Source organism: Tyto alba, unplaced genomic scaffold (assembly GCF_018691265.1).
Source record: "Tyto alba isolate M040663 unplaced genomic scaffold, T.alba_DEE_v4.0 Super-Scaffold_13, whole genome shotgun sequence".
NCBI lineage: Eukaryota > Metazoa > Chordata > Aves > Strigiformes > Tytonidae > Tyto > Tyto alba.
In genome coordinates, this window is record NW_024881275.1 from 47,049,412 (window position 1) to 47,069,127 (window position 19,716).

General features: G+C 37.9%; 1 protein-coding gene across 12 annotated transcripts in view; it reads left to right on the top strand.

Annotated features, from left to right (window-relative positions):
• PCGF3 (polycomb group ring finger 3) overlaps positions 1-19,716 on the top strand; it is a 65,871-nt gene that overhangs the window by 38,603 nt on the left and 7,552 nt on the right. For 11 of the 12 annotated variants that reach the window (XM_032981770.2, XM_032981764.2, XM_032981808.2 and 8 more), the window contains 6 exons: positions 5,432-5,549; positions 12,204-12,300; positions 15,076-15,131; positions 16,098-16,208; positions 16,687-16,775; positions 17,986-18,123. In XM_032981770.2, coding sequence (XP_032837661.1) covers positions 5,441-5,549; positions 12,204-12,300; positions 15,076-15,131; positions 16,098-16,208; positions 16,687-16,775; positions 17,986-18,123 — 600 coding nt within the window. In that variant the 5' untranslated portion in view covers positions 5,432-5,440. Of the gene's footprint in view, positions 1-5,416; positions 5,550-12,203; positions 12,301-15,075; positions 15,132-16,097; positions 16,209-16,686; positions 16,776-17,985; positions 18,124-19,716 lie in introns of those variants that run through there. The other variant, XM_009973776.3, reaches the window with a different exon arrangement.

A 19,716-nucleotide genomic window follows, 5' to 3' on the forward strand; every position in this document is an offset into this window, starting at 1 on the left:
GGATCTGACTTGGAGCTGGGGGAGCTTTGAGAAGCTTCTTACAGGGGGCCACCCTTATAGCCCCCTTCCCCTGCTACCAAAAAACCCCACCACTCAAGCCCATGACAGCTTGCTTGGGAATGTGTATTCAGAGATGGTTTTTCACATCTGTTGTTTTTCTTTTTAACGTTAGATTACTTGTTTTGGAAGTTTCTGAATTCAATTTTAGCTTTCTTTCCAACATATCACTGTTTGAGAGATGGGAAAATGATGTTTTTGTAAGTTACCACCTGGAGTTCAGATTTGGAAAAATCTTCTCTTTTTCAAAGGGAAGGTATTAAAGGGAAGATATTTGCCTAGAAAATAGAAAAATAGATTGGTTAAAGCAAGCTGGCTAATCTTGATGATTTTTAGTCAAACTTCCTGTTTTGGACACTGTGTGGTCTTGCTGTTTAGATCCAGTTTGTATGAGATTATGAACATGGATTAATTGTACGTGCAAAAATTGTCAGTAGTCTGAGCAGAAGGGTGTCACTTCATTCAGAATTTTTTGAGAGAAATCCAGTATCTGGTAAACATGTTTTTTCTCCTTTCTTTATGTTACTACATGTTAATATGGTAAAAGTAGCTCGTTGAGAGTGCTACCTAAATCATAAAAACAGATGCTGAGACTTCTGAAGGATACTGAGATTTTTTTCAGGTTAGATGCAATCTTGCTTTCATGGGAGCCCAGCAGTTAAAAAAAATTAACTATGTTTTCAGTTGCTTGGTTGGTGAACTCAAATATTTCAACTTAAATTTGCAAGTGGATTAGAGTGATATAAAAACTTAAAATTTTAATAAATAAATTTTTAAATCATTACTGTACTCAGTGTTGAAATAGTGGGTAATCTTTATAATAATTAAGATGGAGTTAAGATGACATAGAAATAGACCTTGGGGATTTATTTATGATACTCTTGTCATCATTAATGTCTTGGAAATTTCTTGTTCCTTCTGTTTACTTCTCAGATCTAAGCCACACTTTTCCTCCTACAGCACTGTACTTCAGTGTATAGTATATTTGGTCTGTTTTTTTTTGGTGGAGTGATAAGAACTTGGCTGTCTTACATGATGAAAGTGACTTGTAACTTTTGTTTGGCAGTAGGCTGTAGGAACATGGGAATGTTGGGACTCCTTCTCAAGAGAGGATGTGTGGTTCAAATATACTAGTACCCCTTCTAGGTGATATTTGTTAGCATATTCCAGATAGGAATGTGGAAGGCATCCTGTGTTAGCCATTATCCCACATGCAGAGTTTCTTCCTATACACTGTGAATGATAGGTTAGCTTCATATTTTGTAGTATGACTGTGTATCCTTTTCAAATACATTAATAATGATAAAAAAGTAGTCGGTGCTGAAATTTGCAATTATGTTATTTACTTTCATCTGAAGTGGTACAGAACAGATAGGTGATGAATGTGGAATTACTTTATGTTTTTAATTTGTTGCTGTTATTAATTAATTTAATTTCTTATATTAGGCTGTAACGTTAGTTCTATTTCTTCTATAGTTTTGCTATTTTATTTTTTCTCTTTCCATCTGGGAAGTAATTCAAGTTGTCTACTAAGTCTGAGTCTTTAAATATGTTGTCTAACTGAACTGACATCTTGGTAATATGCCATTTTGTTGTTAGCTCCTCCATTCCTTCCTAAATAGATATGAACTGGTCTGGCCTTTTTGAAATTTATATTTTTTATTTATTTTATTTTTAATAAAGCCTCCTATTGTTACAGGTTAACTGTTTTGAAAAATGAGAGGCATTCAAATTTTCTTCTTCCTCCTGAGACTAGAGGACACAGGTCTCAGTTGCACAAGATGCAGGCTAAAGTGGACTCTGACGCTGACAACTTGCTTACAGACCTTAAAACTTGCGTTGCTTATTGGAGATTGAAGTTCTGTTGAAGCTACGTTGTCTGGGCCTCTGCATATGCAGAGAAGAGATCATTATCTTGTTCTAGCAGTTGCAAGATAGCAGTATGGGCCAGGCCTTCTGGAGAAATCTCCTACTGTACGTTTTGTCTTGTTTTGAAAATGAGGTGTCTGATGCCCGGAAAAACCTGTTCCCATTCTGCTGCTTCTTCCAATAGTTCCCGGTTTCTGTTCTGTGAACGTTTAATGAGAGGGTTTTTGTGTCATTCTTTAAATATATTGTCATGGTTTGAGCCCAGAGGGCAACTGATCATCAAGATGCTTTTCATTCCCCCCTTCCCCCTCAGGAATGGGAAGGAGAAAATAAAGTAATAGGTTTCAGTATTGAGATGAGGATAGGGAGGGTTGACTCATCCATTACAGTTAAGGGCAAAAGACAGACTTGTTAGGGGAAGAAGAAGAACATAATTTCAATTCAAAAACTAGCAACAGCACTTAACAGACAGAGTGGGACAGTGAAGAAGCATTACCATATCTTAAAAACACCTCCCCCAACCCCTCTCTTCTTCCACAGGCTCAGTTTTGTTCCGGATCTCTCTACCTCCTCCCTCCCCCCCACCTCCACCAGCAGTGCAGGGGCAGGGAATGGTGCTACGGTCAGTTGACCACTCCTTACTTCTCAAGGAGGCAGGGAGCACTCCCTGCATTCTTCCCCTGCTTCACATGGCTCCCTTCTCACAGGAGACAGTCCTTCATGAACTTTCTTTGGTGTGAGTCCTTACCATGTGTGAGCTATTCCCATGCTGCTCTGCCATGGGTCACCCCTGTGTCTTGCAGTCCTCCCAGCATTGAACTATAGAAGCAGGGCCGCCTTCATTCCTCAGAGTCCCAGCTTCCACTAAGTGCAGATGCCTGCTCCAGTGTGGGCTCCTCTATAGGCTTCAGGTTGGCCTCTGCTCCACTGGGGACCTCCATGAGTAGCGGAGTGGGCAGCCCTGCTGTCTCACTGCAGGATGCAGAGGGGAGTCTCTGTTCCAGCACACCTCCCCCTGCTTGCTTCTTTCCTTCCACTGTCCTGGGCATTCGTCCTCCTTGCAAGTCCCAAACCCCCCCACCCCGCCCAGGTTCCCCTTCTTAAATAACATTATTGCAGAGGTGCAGCCACTGTCGCTAATTGGCTTGGCCCTGGCCAGAGATGGGTCCAACTTGGAGCCTGGGGACCTTTTGAGAAGCTTCTCACAGGGAGCCACTGCTATAGCCCTCTCCCCCACTACCAAAAACCCCTGCCACACAAACCCAGCACAGATGTATGAATTTTTCATAAGATTGATTTGGCAGGATTGCCCTGGATGTTCTAGAAGATGTTTTTTTGCATTGCCAAAAACAATGATTTTGTTTCCCATTCAGTCAGTGAAGTGTGTATTATCTTTGCTATCCTCTTTTTCTGACACAATGGACTTTATTGACATTTTGTAGTATTTCTGCCTTCTTCACTGTATGGTTCATTCATTGTTCTCGTAATGTTATATCCCATCTGAACTGTTTTTTGTTTGTTGCAGGTTTTTTTTTTTTTGAGTGGCAGTGCTTGTTTCCACTGTGTACATAGTGGAGAAAAATTGTCATGCTTTTTCTAGAAAAAAAAAAATTTTTTGCTTTAGTTTTCACTCTAATACATTTGGCTTTTCTGCCTTATTAGTGCTTGTATTCAGTCAGTGGTGATCCTGAACACATTTTCCTGAATTTCTGCCTAGGCAAGTAACTAGAATTGTATTGATACTGACTTTCTAAAGTATCTTTGTATCTTAATTTCTCATTTGCCTTGAATGAATTATGTTTTCCAGTGTCCTGACTTTCTATTTAACTGATGGTTTTAAGCCATTTCCTGAACTCTTTTCTTAAAGAGGGATGTTGAATAGCTCTTCTCTTTTGCCATAGTTACTTCATGCAGTAGCTTCTTTAACTGGAGGCCTTGAGCACTAACTTCCAAGTGTTTGATAGGTGACTAGTTTTCAGTTGATTAGAAATAAATCTATAAAATACAATTTAGAAAAGTAATTCAGTTTCCTAGTGTAGATTCTGACCTATCTTGTATACTGCAAAGCCAGTTGTGCTTTCATTCTTCTGTCATGGCTAGTCACTAGCTTAATCAAGAAATCTCAAACACCATTAATTAAGTTTGATTTTTGTGTCATTTACTTCTCAGCCATGAGAGCTGGAAGTCTTCCTAGACATTTTTGTATAGGATACTGCAGATTTCAACTTGTGGCTGTTGCGTGTGCACTTCCATAGATTATAATGGAATATAAAGTACTTTTTCAGTGCTGGTATAGTTGAGATTAGTGTGAAAGTTTGCCTTTTGATAGTTCTTTTTGCTTAGTATCACTTAATTACACATAGAAAAATAATATTACAAATTACATTAAAAATCAGACAACCTTGTTACAATATTTCTATGTGAAATTTGGGTAACACGTGTCACAATTCAAATTCTGAAATGTATTCTGTACTATGCTAGATGAAAACTAGCATTTGTGAGGCAGGTACAGTAAAGTCACTGTAATGGAAAACAGTGTAGTTCAGTGACTTCTGCACTGTAGCAACCAAATGTATTAATAAGTTGTAAGCATGTTTAGCTTGCTCTATTAATTAACTTGAATGCTGTCAACTTATGGCAACAGTACAATTTTCTTTTCAATATACTGTGAAAAATAAAATATAGTTAAAAGGTTACAGTTTTTTTGTTAAGACACGGGCTTTGTGTGGTGTTTCCTCTAAAATCATTTGGGGCTGCTGCAAAAAAAGGTTAAGTGAGATCTTTGATTTTTAATTTCTGCTTTTTCTTCTTTTTAATGGTGGTTATGCCATCCTTTGCTCTGAAGAGAGAAAATATTTCTAGCTCAAATTTCATAGTGCAACAAAGTGTATCTCTTGTCAGTGAGACTAGTTTGCAATATGTTCTTTAATTAACTTGAGTTTAAATAAAACCAGATTTCAGAAGGTACACTTTTCAGCTGTTGTTGAGACACAGCTGCAATATTATGCTTTAACCATACTGGCACAAGGCAAACACTTAAAAGTGTGGTTAAACCTATGATGCCAAATTAGGCCTAGTTATTTTGACCTTTCAATTACCAAAATGCTTTTGATTCTCAAATTGATTTGAGGATTTTCTCTCTCCAAATTTTTGTGATTTTTTCCCTATTACTGGACTGAATGTGGTGACTTAGATCACTAGAATAGTAGGGGCTCACCTTAAATCCAAGTCCTCAGGTTAGTAAAGGAACTTCTTAATAGCATGCTAGAAAGACTGTTTTCTATGCTACTGAAATTTTGACTTGCAAAATAGTGTGGGTTTTACATTGTTTCACTTCCGTGAGGTCCTTTAAAAGTTAGTGCTATTACATGCACATACACAGTATATGAGAGCCTAAAGCTGTATAAACATACCTTCAGGGTTAATTCTAGTTAATCATTTGTTCCCAAATGACTTTTACCTGATCACTACAGCTGTGTTATTTTATGATATGTCTTTTCTGCAGACACCAAAGATGCTAACGAGAAAGATTAAGCTTTGGGATATTAATGCCCATATAACCTGTCGTCTGTGCAATGGATACCTGATTGATGCTACTACTGTAACAGAATGCTTACATACTTGTAAGTAGAAGTATAATTAAGTTAAATAAATTTGGTTTGGTTTTGTTTGTTTCATTTTGTGTGTTTTTTTTTTTAAATACGTTTTAATGTTTTTTAGTTGAAATTAAAAAATCCATTGTGCCTCAGCCAACATAATGTGTGCTTTACTAGACACTGCTTTTTTTAAGAGATTTATTTGCTTTTTTAATAGAGCAATTGAAGAGAACATTAAAGTTGTACTGCACAAACTAGAAGCCATATACAATTAGTGGTAATGTATGCAGTTAATGCAGTAATGCAGTCTAACTTCTTACTGAAGGAATGTGGAATGCCTATTTCTCTTCTGTGACAGCTGACACAGCATATGTTCTCCACCTGGAGCCTACCAAATATCTCTTGTTCTCCTGTTCCTCTGAAGAAAGCAGACGTAGTTTCTTGATAAAGAATAAATATATTATATCATACACTAGAAATAAGCTTTTGTTCAAAAACATTGTGACAAGATTTGTTGTTATGTTAGTTGTGAATTTCTAGTTTCACTTCGGTGGAGCAAGCCCTTGAAAAGGCTTAGGCTTTAAGAAAACTGAAGGTGTAAGTCCATCCTGGCATCTTTGTTGTTGACACTGTAGGATATAGGAGTGCTAGGGTTTCCAGCACTGTCATGGATACCTTGCATATTAGCACAGGTCTAACTAAAGATCCATAAAGATTCCTTTTGAGCAGAAGCACCCTTATAGTCCAAAGTGGTAATTCCAAAACTATTCTCTGTCTTGAATCTGTTCTGATCCTCAGTTTCCTTTGCCATAGTTGGTATCAGCTGAGGAATTAACCTTGCCGTCCTGCTGTAGTGATGTTGAATATTCCCTGTAGCAGCCACATCAGTGTCTTTACACCCTACATTACAGGGTTTTACTAGAAGTACTTTTTCTAGATGTGTCTTCAGAATCCCTGAAATTTACCAATGTGTCTGTCACCCAGGAGCTTCCATTTGTGCAGTTCTGTCTGTTCAGAGATAAGCACCTGTATTAGTCTATTAAATAGTATTTTCAATGCAACTTCAAAGATCCCAAGTTTTAAAATCCTTCTGTAACAGTATTTTATTCTGATAAAGCTAATATGTTGTTTGAATAGCTTAATGACTTATAGTCATAAACTTTGTTGAAAGGGAATTATTTGGTGGCAGTGGCTTCGTGTCCACAAACTGAAAGTCTCAGCGGATTTATTCGTCACATAAAATATCTTACAGAGGGGAAATAAAATGCTCATGATTTGTCAGAGATTACCCTTTTCATTGTATTTCACTTAGAAGTTCTGTTCATCAGCTTTAATTAGTGTGATGTTCTTGCCATGCTTCCTATGTCAGTTTGATTATTCTCATGTCTCTTCTGCATCTCTTTCACATCTTAATTTTCATAGTGTTGTTTTTGGAGTATAGAGATCTGCCACGGTTTGAGCTCAGAGGGCAACTGAGCACCATGCGGCTGATCATACACTCCTTCTCTTCCAGTGATGAGAAGGGAAAAATAAGACAGACTTGAGATTCAAGATAGGACCGGGAGGGGCAGATAACCCATTATGGTCTTGGTCAAAAGTCAGGTTCGTTAGAAGGTGAAAAAGAACATATATTTATTACAGATACTAACAACAACACTTAACATAGTAGGACAGTGAGAAGCATTGCCACATCTTGAAAACACCTTCCCCCCACCCCTCCCTTCTTCCTGGGCTCAGCTCTGCTCCCAGTATCTCTACCTCCTGCCCCCAGCAGCACAGGGGCAGGGAATGGGGGGTGCAGTCAGTGCTGCTGCTTCTTCAATCTTTGGTGGGGGGAGCTTCTGGAACGAGTTCCCCCTGTTCCATTGTGGTCCCCCTCTCACAGGAGACAGTGCCTCACAAACTTTCTCCGACATGAGTTCCTCCCAACAGGCTGCAGCCCTTTCTGAGCTGCTCCATCATGGAAGGGACTCCAGTTGGAGAAAGGTGGATACTTAAGCTAGACTTCTACTTAGTTTTGCCTCAAATACTTTACTGCAGCTATTAACAGTATTACATACAAAACTAGTATTATAACAAGTTCACATGTCTGACATAGAGCTAGAGGGTCATTTTGCATAGTTCTTTAAAAAGAAACCCAACCAAACCCACAAAACCCCCTCACTGACATCATCTATACCTTTTCTTATATTTGCTTACGGACATTAATCCATAGTACTACAGTGCTTGCTTCAGAAGCCAGGGAATGCTCCTTACTAGTGTCTGGTTTTTTTTGTTTTTTGTTTTTTTTTTTTTAATATTCTTTTTCTCTCTTTATGACTTGTCCTTCTCTTATTTTGGCTGTTTATATTTTCAGAATACTACTTCAATGTGTGTCCCATAGAATTACAGTTTTGTGAGAAGGGTCACACGGCCTTGCCTTTTTTAAAAAGCTTTATACATGTTAGCATTGTTTGTATTGTGTATGTTAATGCTAGTGATATATGTCCCTGGAAAAGCATCCTTGCAAAATCTATCCTGAAAGTAGCGTGAATTCTCTGCTGAATTATACTACCTTGAAATTTTCTCTGTTTCTAGTTAGTACTGTACAATTTTCTTTTCCATTTTTCTCTAATTTTTTGTCCTTCAGACATTCAGAGACTCTTCACTTCAGCAGTAAATGTAGTTCTTGAGTACTTTGAGAGTCATTTGGAGGACTAGGGCCAGTCCCTTGGAGGGAGACAAGGCCAACTTCTTTTGTAAAACAGAATTCAGGGAAGAACAAGCATTTTTGCTCCCTTGTTTCTCTGCTGTATCTTTAGTTTCTTGGTGATAGGCAGACCTGTAAGATAAAAACTCTGTTAGTTGTAACTCAATGTTAAGTCTTTTCAGGTTTACATGTGTTTCTTGATTAGAATTCTAGGTTAGCAGATATATGCAGGTCTTGTTAAACCTTTACATTTGTAATTTGAGTTTCATTAGTGCTCATGTGTGAAAGCTGTCCTTGTGTTATGAAAGGGAAAGCCTTGTATGTTATGAAAGATACTGTTTTGTGTGCTCATGAGGACAATGAAAGACAAACTGTATTTCTTCAACTAGATATAGAAATGAGAAAAGTCAAGAGGAATGAAACTGTTTTTTAAAAAAATGTGAGGATTAACCTTGCCTGTTCTTTTTCTAATGAAAGTTTTCTGATGTTTTTAAATATATTGTAAAAGTAACCAGAAAATGTACAGCTCAGTTCAGGCCTACAATCAGTACCCAAGTATCTGGGTAAATGGAGATCAGAGACTTTGGAAATCTCAGGTAATGGAAAAACTCTAGTAATACTATTGTTTCAGATCCTAGAATGGTTCCCATATTGACTGTCCCATACTCCTAGGACTTCCAGTTTCAGGAGTGCTTATTAATCCCAACTTCACCCTGTGAAAAAAGAACCAATCTAGAAGACTGCATCATCCTCCATAATCTATCTAGTTGCATTTATTTGGATGTTGTGCTTAGACTAATAAACCTGCCAGAACCTAAGCTGACTTGTGACGAGTTCAGTTTAGGAAGGCTTAGTGTATACCTAGTCCATACTGGAAAATGTCGTTTTAGAAGCTATCATAGAATCATGGAGTGGTTTGGGTTGAAAGGGATCTTAGGTCATCTAGTCCAACCCCCACCCTGCGGTGAACAGGGACGTCTTCAATTAGATGAGGTTGTCCAGAGGCCTGTCCAACCTGATCTTGAAAGTTTCCAGGGGTGGGACATCTACACCTCTCTGGGCAACCTGTTTCAGTGTTTCACCATCCTCATTGTAAAAAACGTCTTCCTTATATCTAGTCTGAATCTACCCTCTCTTAGTTTAAAACCATTACTCCATATCCTGTTGTAACAGGCCCTAATAAAAGGTCTGTCCCCATCTTTCTCATAAGCCCCCTTTAAGTATTGAAAGACTACAATAAGCTCTCCCCAGAGCCTTCTCTTCTCCAGGCTCAGCAACCCCAACTCTCAGCCTTTCCTCATAGGATAGGTATTCCATACCTCTAATCATTTTTGTGGCCTTGCTCTGGACCTGCTCTAACAGGTCTATGTCTTTCTTGTACTGAGGACTCCAGAGGTGGATGCTTACTCCAGGTGGGGTCTCATGAGAGTTGAGTAGAGGGGTAGAATCACCTCCCTTGGCTTGCTGTACATTCTTCTTTTGATGCAGCCCAGGATACGGCTGGCTTTCTGGGCTGCAAGTCCATGTTTCTGACTCATGTCCAGCTTTTCATCCACCGCTATCCTCTAACTCCTTCTCTGCAGGGCTGCTCTCAATCCCTTCATCCCCCCAGCCTCTATTGACACTGGGGTTGCCCCTCACCTAGGTGCAGGACCTTTCACTTGGCTTTGTTGAACCTCATGAAGTTCACATGGTCTTAATTAAATAAGCCTGTCCAGGTCCCTCTAAATGGAATCCTGTCCCTCAGGTGTGTCAACCACACCACACATTTTGGTGTCATCTGCAAACTTGCTGAGGGTGCACTCAATCCCACTGTCTGTGTCATTGCTGAAGATATTAAACAGTACTGGTCCCAATACTGACCCCTGAGGGATAACGGTGGTCACTGATCTCCATCCAGACCTTGAGCTGTTGACCACTACTCTTTGGCTCTAACCATCCAGCCAATTCCTTATCCACTAAATAGTCCATCCAACAAATCCATATCTCTCCAATTTACAGAAGGATGGTGTGGGGGTCCATGTCAAAGGCCTTACAGAAGTCCAGATAGATGGTGTCCATAGCTTGTCCCTTGACACTAATGTAGTCACTCCATTGTAGAAAGCCACTAGGTTGGTCAGGCAAGAATTGGCCTTGGTGAAGCCGTGCTGGCTTTCTCGAATCACCTCCCTGTCCTCCATGTGCCTTGGCATACCTTCTAGGAGGCTTTACTCCATTATCTTCCCAGACACACAGGTGAGACTACTGACCTGTCAGTTCCCAGGATCCTCCCTTTTTAAAAATGGGTGCAATGTTTTCCTTTTTCCCATCATGGGGGACTTCACCCTACTGCCATGACTATCATGGAGAGTGACTTGGAAATTACATCAGCTAATTCCCTCAGGACTCTGGGATGCATCTTGTCAGGTCCCATAGACTTATTAAGTTCAGGTTCCTCAGGTGGTCATGAACCTGATTTTCTCTTACAGTGGAGGGGTCATTGATCCCCCAACCCATGCATTGAGGTTCAACCACTTTGAGAGGTATGGGAAGAGAGATTGTCAGTGAAGATTGAGATAAAAAAGTTGAGTATCTCAGCCTTCTCCTCATCCATTTTTAAGTTTGCCAGTCACGTTCATCAGACAGTATGCTTTCTTTGACCTTCCTTTTCTGGCTGATATAGAAGTCCTTCTTACTATTCTTTGCACCCTTTGCCAAGTTCAGCTCCAGCCACGCCTTGGCCTTCCTCACCCCATCCCTACACAACTGAGCAGTGTCCCTTTACTCTTCCCAGGATACCTGTTCCTGCTTCCACTGTGAAGTTGTGCTTTCATTGACTTAGCAAGACTGGGGTTTGGCTTCACTTTTGCAAATGGATCCTCTACACTGGAGTTCCACTGGAACAGACTGCTGTGTGAGATCTGTGCTTAGTATGCAAAGCTACGAGGCTTGGTGTGATGTCTACCAACAAATAGAGTAAATGCAGTACAGAATGCAAATTTACTATGCTTCATTTGCTAATCCATATTTTTTTTGTATTAACAGGTGTTTATTATACTATAATCTTGTCAGAGAGGTAGATGGCCCTGTAGTTACAGAAATTCTTTCATTCTCTGTGATAAGAATGAGTGCATTAATATCAAGATTTCATGTAGTGCTGCTGTTTAAGAAAAAGCTATTTCACTCATACACACACTTTTTTTTTTCTTTTTTTTTTTTTTTTCTTTGTGTTTTTGAGTTGTAACTTCGAGTGTGTCAGGATATCATGTAGTAGTGAATAATAGAGTATTCTTTCTGGAAGAGGGCAGAGGAAAGTGTAAATAGTTTACTTTGAATGAGATACAGATGATTGTGTATACGCATATGGAAACAGTTTAAAATCATACAGCTTTATAACGAATGACGACTTTAGCAACTTCTACCAAGACATTTTGTACATACTGAATGTCTGTGCACATGTGACTTTTTGTTGGTGGAAGATTAGCTGTAGTGTACTGTGTGAAAGTTAGAATATAAATAGCACCTGAATATCCACTTTTTGAAAGTTTTCTGTTCTTTTTAAAAGTATACGATTTTGGAATAATCCCGTTGTGTTAAGTTCATTGCCAGTGTACACTTCACTTCTATATGTGGCCATGGTTAAAGCAGCTAGCTTTAGTATCTTAATGACATACAGTTTCTGTAATATCATCTGTTCAAACTGAATGGTGCAAGCAATATGATGTTGACCTGCTAGAAACTGCTGTTCTAGCAAATTCCAGAGTGGAATTGTGTGTTGTATGCTTTATTAGGAAGACTCTGTCTAGGTACAGATGCCTTAATTCTATTGCATCACTTTCCTCTATCAAGAACATTAATGAAAGATACTGGAAACTGCATTCTACATGATTAGACATAATGCTTACATGACATAAAAAATGAACTTTGTGTAAATTTCAGTAAGGTGCATTTCTGTGACTTTTTTCATTATGCTTCTTTTATTTATTTTTAATTATGAATGTCCTTGTTACCAGTCTGTAGAAGCTGCTTAGTGAAATATTTGGAGGAAAACAACACCTGTCCGACCTGTAGAATTGTTATACATCAGAGTCACCCGTTACAGTATATTGGGTAAGTATGAAAGCAGAAGTGCAACTAGCTTCACTCTAGACTGTTTCAGCCTCTTTAATACAACAGTTTTTCCTACATTTTCTTACTTGCTCGTCCAGCAACATTTAAAAGGAAGTTTGAAGGTGAATGAGGAGATATGGGATCAAACTGCTATGAATTTGCAACTCCTTGACATCTGTTAGCTTCTTCCTGTCTTGAAAGCAAGAAAAGTATGCACTTCAGGGTTTAATTTTTGTGTGAGTTTTAATGGGATTTAGTCATTCCTCATCTTGCATGCTTGAGTCCTAAAAGCTACACAAATAAAACATTAGTAGAAATTACACTTTTACAGAATCCTCAAAATAATTAGTCTCAGTTTTACAGTGCTTTTCAGTGTCTGACAGAGTAATGAGAGAAATAACTGTTAGCTTTATTGTTCAGTTAGTCTTTCAAAGGTCTGTTAAGTTCATAGGAACAAGTAAGAATATGGCAGCAAAAATATTCAACCAATGGCTTTAATCTCTAGAAAGGAACGATATTGTCCTTCATTCTATTTTGATCCCTACACAGAGTGCTCTCACTTTCTGACTTAACATGAATGTGGTATTGTCCATTGGTTTCCTTTTTTTTTCACTAAGTATTTTTGTTCTGTTTTGTTTTTCTTTTGTTTTCAGAAAAGACATTCCCTTTCTTTTCCTTCAGTGCTTTCCTTTCATCTTACTGGACAGCAGTAACTTTTTGACCAGGTTTCAGCTGGGATAGAGTTGGTTTTCTTCCTAGTAGCTGGTACAGTGCAGTGTTTGGGATTTAGTATGTGAACAGCATTGATAACACACCCATATTTTACTTGTTGCTAAGTAGCGCTTATCCCAAGTCGAGGATTTTTCAGTTTCATATGCACTGCCAGTGAGCAGGTGTACAAGGAACTGGGAGGGAGCATGGCCAGGTGGTATTCCATACCATAGAATGTCATGCTCAGTATATAAACTGGAGAGAGCTGGCTGGGAGTTGGATTGCTGCTCAGTTGTTGGTCAGCATGTTTTGAGCAATTGTGCATCACCTGTCTTTTCTTGGGTTTTATTTCTCTTTTTTTTATTAGAATTCCTTTGCCTTACAGTTATTATTATATTTTATTGTTATTGTTAATATCATTATGTTTTCTTTTATTTAGTTATGAAACCATTCTTATCTCAACCTATGAGTTTTACTTTTTTTTTTTTTTTTTTTTTTTTGAATCTGTTATGACCCCAACTAGTAGGCAAGGGAGTTGTAAAGATTCTGTGACCCCCTCAGGTTAAATTAAGGTGAAATGACACCAAACAACCAGTTAAAATGTTTTACTTGTTGTAGAAACAACTTAAACTTTTAAAAGGATATTAAGCAACGTGGCCTCTTGTTGATAAATCTGTAAGAAAGAAGAGAAAGGAGAGGAGAGAAAGGGAGTCAAAGTATCCAGATCACCACTCCAGGTTTGAGTGTTGTCTCAGGTCCAGTAATCCTGGGTGGTGGGTGCACACCCAGCAAAGTTTTATATCACCTTTTAAGTTCATCTTATCAGCTGATTTGCATACTAGACAAAGAGAGGCAGGTATTCCATGAATTCATTTCTATGAGAGATGAGGGAAGGGTAGAGCATGGATTCTGCATGGGCGTGCACCAACCCCCTTGCCCAGTTGAGTTGGTGGTTGTGCTTCCCACTACCACCTTTACTTTTCCCTCAGTTCTTGCTTCTTGGGCAATTAGCTCCATCTGGTGCCAGTTGTTTATCTGTTATCAATCTTTTTAGCTCTTCTTCAAGGGTATAGTGGTAAATTAAAGTGTAGCCATTAATCTGAACATATGGTTTTACTCAGTCTATGTCTCTCTCCTTTGAGACTTATCTAAGGAATTTGGCAATGCAGCCACAGTGGAGTGGAGCCGTGCAACCTTGGATACATTCTGTACTTCCTTGGGATAATCACAAAGGCCATAACTTGTCCTTGAGGTTTTCCATTGATTAATGTTTGAGGCATTAACTCCTTCAGTTCCTTACACTGTTGCATATTAATTAGTGTTTTGCCTGCCTGTATAATAAAGAGTTTGCTTTCATTTGCGGCGGTTTTCAATGTGTCTTTCTCAGTTCTATAATAACTTCTGAAACAATGCTTATAGAAAATTAGTCTGATTTCTCTTCAATTCTGCAGAAAACTGTTGATACACACACATTGCTCAAGTTTGTCCTGATTCAGGAGCCTGAAGCTAGTAATGGCATCTCTGCATTTGAAGAATAATGTTGCTCACAGTTAAAATGGTGGCTTTTCAGAGCAAAGTAAAATGTTATTATTATGATCTTTTTCTGTGAACTATTTCTTGCATTTTTGGAGAATCCTTGTAAAGATAACTAAGTAATATAAGAATGTGAGAGATGAGTCTGTAGGGGTAAGAAGCAGACTATCCTTGATTCTTTTGTAATAAAAATGAGTTTACCTCAAAGTGTTTGAAAGAATTTTGAGATTACTAGTGACATAGTTGCCTTGATGCAGGAGGCGATGTTGCATGGAGTGTCATATGCCAGAAGTCCAGGACTATTCTTCCTCAAACTTCCACTTGGGTTTCTGTCTTAACCTGTACTTTTTTGTAATTTGTTTCATGTTATTATCCTCTCTTCTGTGATATAAATAGTCAATTGAGAATTTAAATTTTTTCTTAGGCGAATTTAGGGATTTTACATCAGTTTAGTACTGGAACTTTCTTAAGAGAAATGTTTTGAATAAAGATGGTTGACTTGAACTTTTGATCTTGTTTTTTTCTTGCTAGTCATGACAGAACAATGCAAGATATTGTTTACAAACTTGTGCCAGGCCTCCAAGAAGGTAAGTTGTGGTATGGCCTTCTATAGAGATCATTTTGCACATACTTCTTTAACACTTAAAAATATAAAAGTTTCAGATGATGAAAACCAGGGGGATGAACTGAGGAAAAATACAATGGAAAACTGTTTCCCTTTATTTGTGTAATTTCTAGTAATTAGTTTAATTTCATACCTATACTAGCAACAATTGGGGGTAGGGGTGGGAGGAGGAAAGATGTTTCTTTGAGGAGCAGAATTATGTGAAGCAGAATAGCAGTTCATCTTTTGAATGTTGGCACACTGTAACTCTTACTTGTTCTTATTAAACTGAGTACTTAAACCTGTTGTGCCAGCTTTGTAGATTTCTCAGAGGTAGAATGTAATGCAGAGCACCTTTTAGTTTCAGTGACATTTCTGCTACTGTGTGAGTCCTTTCTTAGCAGGTAACTTTCAATTTGTTTTCATAATGCTCTTTGAGACTTGATCTGTTCAACTACGGAAGTACTTTATAGTAACTACTCAGTATTTTTTTGTCTTAATGTATGGTACAACTTTCATTTAAACAGAGTATTTTAATCCATTTAAGCTGCAAAATCAGAACATGTTCAAACATCAATAAAATTAAATAGATTGTTTAAAAATTATTTCTAGCATATTGAAAACCAGAACTATTAATAAAAATTCAAAAACAATGGCTTGACTGAAATATCATGGGAGGGATTCAAAATAATGTGTAGTATTTTTAAATTCTATCTCATTCTAATATGAATGCTATAACAGTAGCTACACAGATGACTTTGTAGTATTCTAACTCTGAAAAATAAGACGAGACATGACAATACAAGAACAGAGATAGAATAGTAAATACTGACAATACCACTACTTGTTGGCAAACCTGTTTCACTTAAGAGAGAAGGGATTTGGAATAACTTCATAAATATTGCGTTAGAACGTTATTACAGGGATTAATATTTACAATTTTAAACAGCGGAAATGAAAAAACAAAGGGAGTTTTATCACAAACTGGGCATGGAAGTTCCAGGGGACATCAAAGGGGAGACATGTTCTACAAAACAGCACCTAGATTCCCATCGAAATGGTAAATGATCTTTTATTTATTGTCTTGGGTGGGTGACAGCTAGTAAATTGATGGACAGACCTATTGGAGGTATGTGTCTAGTTGGTTTATTACACTCACAGTTGTTTTTATAACATTGCAGAATGCAATGAGTGTAGGATTGTTGCTTTGTCCCTTAATTGTGCACAGAATCTTTCTTTTTAGCTGGTCATACCATATTACTCTTAGCAAAGGAAATCTCCAGTGTAGTGCCTACATGGGGACTGTGAAATTACATAGTGTCTAGGCTGCCAGCAGTTGAACTGAAGGTTGTGCACTGTATGTATTTCTCTCTTTGATGTGTGGGGCTGTTGGCAGGTAGTGTTGCCTAAGCAGATAAGCGCAATTTGGCAAAAGTGATTTCATTCTATATTGCAGTCCTGAACTGTGCTGTTCTAATCATATTAGCATCACAAGTTGCTGCTGAGTGTTATCCCATATGTCTGGTTTCTTATTTAAGGTGAAACTAAAACAGATGAAAATGCAAACAAAGAAACTTCAGAGGAAAAGCAGGAAGAAGATAATGACTACCACCGAAGTGATGAACAGGTGAGCTCATAGGGCATGTTATAGTTTTATCTTATATTTTATCTTTAGTGCTTTGGTAAGCTAACAGAGAATAACTGTTTCAAGCTACTTTTTCTGTCCTTCGCTGCAAACAAGGGGCAGTGTTCCCCAGTGCTTTTGTGTAAGCATGAGTTTTATTTTGGGTTTTGGCATCAATGGACAATTATGTTAAAGACATTTGCATTAAGATTTGCTAGTTCTGTTTGTTTATAAGTTTCCAAAGTATTTATTTGTTTTTAAAATTAATTCAGGTTATTTGGCCTCCTTTCTGAAGGATTGTATCCCAGTGTTATTGTGATACATTGAACTGAATGTGTATCAATAATTCTGAATAAAACCTTTTGCACTTTTACTACCTTACTATTTATTTTGTTTTAAACTTCTATACCATAAAAATAGTATGAAAGCTGTAAAGCTCATCAGTAAGTTTTAAACACAAAGCATGTTTGAAAGTGGAAGCTCCTTTTGGGACAAGCAAGTCATCCCTTTTATGTTTTCCCATTACGTGTGCCCAGAGTAAATTAAACTTGGATTAATCTTCAGTTATAATGTAAGGGAACTTTCAAAGGGACTGTACCTAGTACTAGATCCAATTAGCACATAAAGTAAATCATCACAGAGACCTTAGGTCAAGTAGTGAATAGCTGGATGAGAAGAGAAGTGAAAATTGAAGCTTAGAAATTGAGAGACTTTTGGGGGGGGGATAATCTTTAAAGTTTAAAAATTTATGTCATTTGTTTCCATTCTTTTTAAACATTTTTTAAACGTGTTAAAATTCTGGTTTAAACTGGATTTAGCAGTTGTATTAAAAGAAATAAGTTATATTAGAAGCAATCATTAAACATTGGGAATGGTATTCTTACTGTTGATCTTACTCTTGCTTTTGACATAGGGTTCTCTTGAGCTGTTGGCAGCCTATGAATTTGAACTGGAGCAACCTTGTTCCAACATCAAAAATTCTTTCTTGAACTTTTTATTCTAGATCCGTTTTGGTTGCAGTACTCTTATCACTAAACTGACAGGAGGTTAGAAAAATATTTTTTTTTGATTGAACTACAGGCATTTCAGTTTAAGGAATACTAGTACTATACTTTTTCATGTTGTTGTATTAATAAAAACTGCATATGGAATGCATAATGAAGACTGCAGAAAATTGTTCCAGCCAACCATGACTGTTTGCTTTTTCCTGAAGGTAAGCATCTGCTTGGAATGCAATAGCAGCAAATTGCGTGGATTGAAACGAAAATGGATTCGTTGCTCAGCACAGGCAACAGTCTTGCATCTAAAGAAGTTCATTGCCAAAAAACTTAACCTTTCTTCTTTTAATGAGGTAATATTTTTTTAAAATGATTTTGCAGATATAAAAACCTTATGAAAAGTGTGGGATTGTTCCTTTGCAAAGTCTTTTAGCCCGATTTTATTTTCAGAAAACATAAGGATACACTGTTTCTTGAATTACATGTTATGTAGCCATTTTATTCTCCTTTCTTAAGTCTATACAGAACTCTCCACCTAGTTTGCAATGCATCTTTTCATGTCCATTTATAAATAGTTGAGCTAAAAGGCTTAGTTATGTGCATCCACATCTGTTGATACGGACTCTGGCAAGGTGCTTTGTTTGACAGCTTGTAGTAAGTTATACCCCCATCCTTTCAGAGATTTCACATTCAGTGTAGGGGAGAGGCAGTTACAGACGCTTCAACACTACTGAAGCCCAGCTTAAGAAATAGCACCAGAAATATTTTGGTCCTTTCTATGCTCTCAGTGAAGCTCAACCTAAAGTTGCTGCCTACCATGACCAGAGTGTTATTAGATATCTACTTTTCCTTTCCTTTACAAGGAATACTGGGAATCATGGGAAGCATTTATGGTGAAAGGTACAGAAAGGAAGGCATTACTTTACACTTCTCCTAGTTCAGATTTGAAATTGACAGTGGTGAGCATATGAATGCAGCCTCTGTTTACCATTTTGCTGGATCTTGGTCACAGTCTCTAGACTTCTTAATTGACTCTCAGCTTGACGTCTCCCAATCACACATTATGGCACTGATTCACTGAATTTTGTTAAGACTTTTTTTTTAAATCAAATCATCTGCTTTCCAGTCCAAGGTGTCAACACCTTTCTGCTCAAACTTTTCAACAGCTAATTTGCACCTGTATCACCCTTCCTTCCTAGCTTCAAACCAGCATTCTGTTTTATGGTTGGATTATGTCACCAAACTCTGCTAGTCTTCCTGAAACAAAACCGTGTCTACTATCTTGTCCTCTGCTGGCCTGGAAGTGACTGACTCCTGGCTGTAGCCCAGCAGCAACATAGCTACCATGACTGTTCCAAAATAGATATTTGGGTGTGGTGTGTGTGGAGGTGTGTGTGGGTGCGCGTGTGAAGTCTGTGATTTAACAACCTGATTGCCTTTTACTGAAGGAACAAACATTGTGACTACTGTTTATTCCTTTCTTTATTTGTTTGCTATCCCTCTGTTCTTAAAGAGTACATAAATTGTGGTGTAATCACTGTACAGGTACATAGTAGAAGGATTTAAGCTTGTAGGCACTTGGTTGATTGCTATAGACTATTGCAGGTTTGAGTTATTGCCAGTTAGACAAGCCATGTAAATGGACTGCATGCACATTCAGGCCTTTCTGGGTTGTCTGGTAATGTGTTGTTGATATAAGCCACCCTTGGTGGAATATACTGTTTTCTTTTATGTTTCCTGGTTTCGTTCATGTTCAGGTGTTGTAGTTCATCTGATAGTAGTCATATGTTCCATGTTTTTATGTTTGTATGCTCACTGTTTCTAATATCAAGATTTTTCAATACTGAGATAGGAAAGTGAAAACAGTTACTGAGTTTCTGCAAAAATCCCCATAAATATAGTGTATGAGTGAGGTGGCAGACAGTTTTTAAAAAAAATGTATCCTT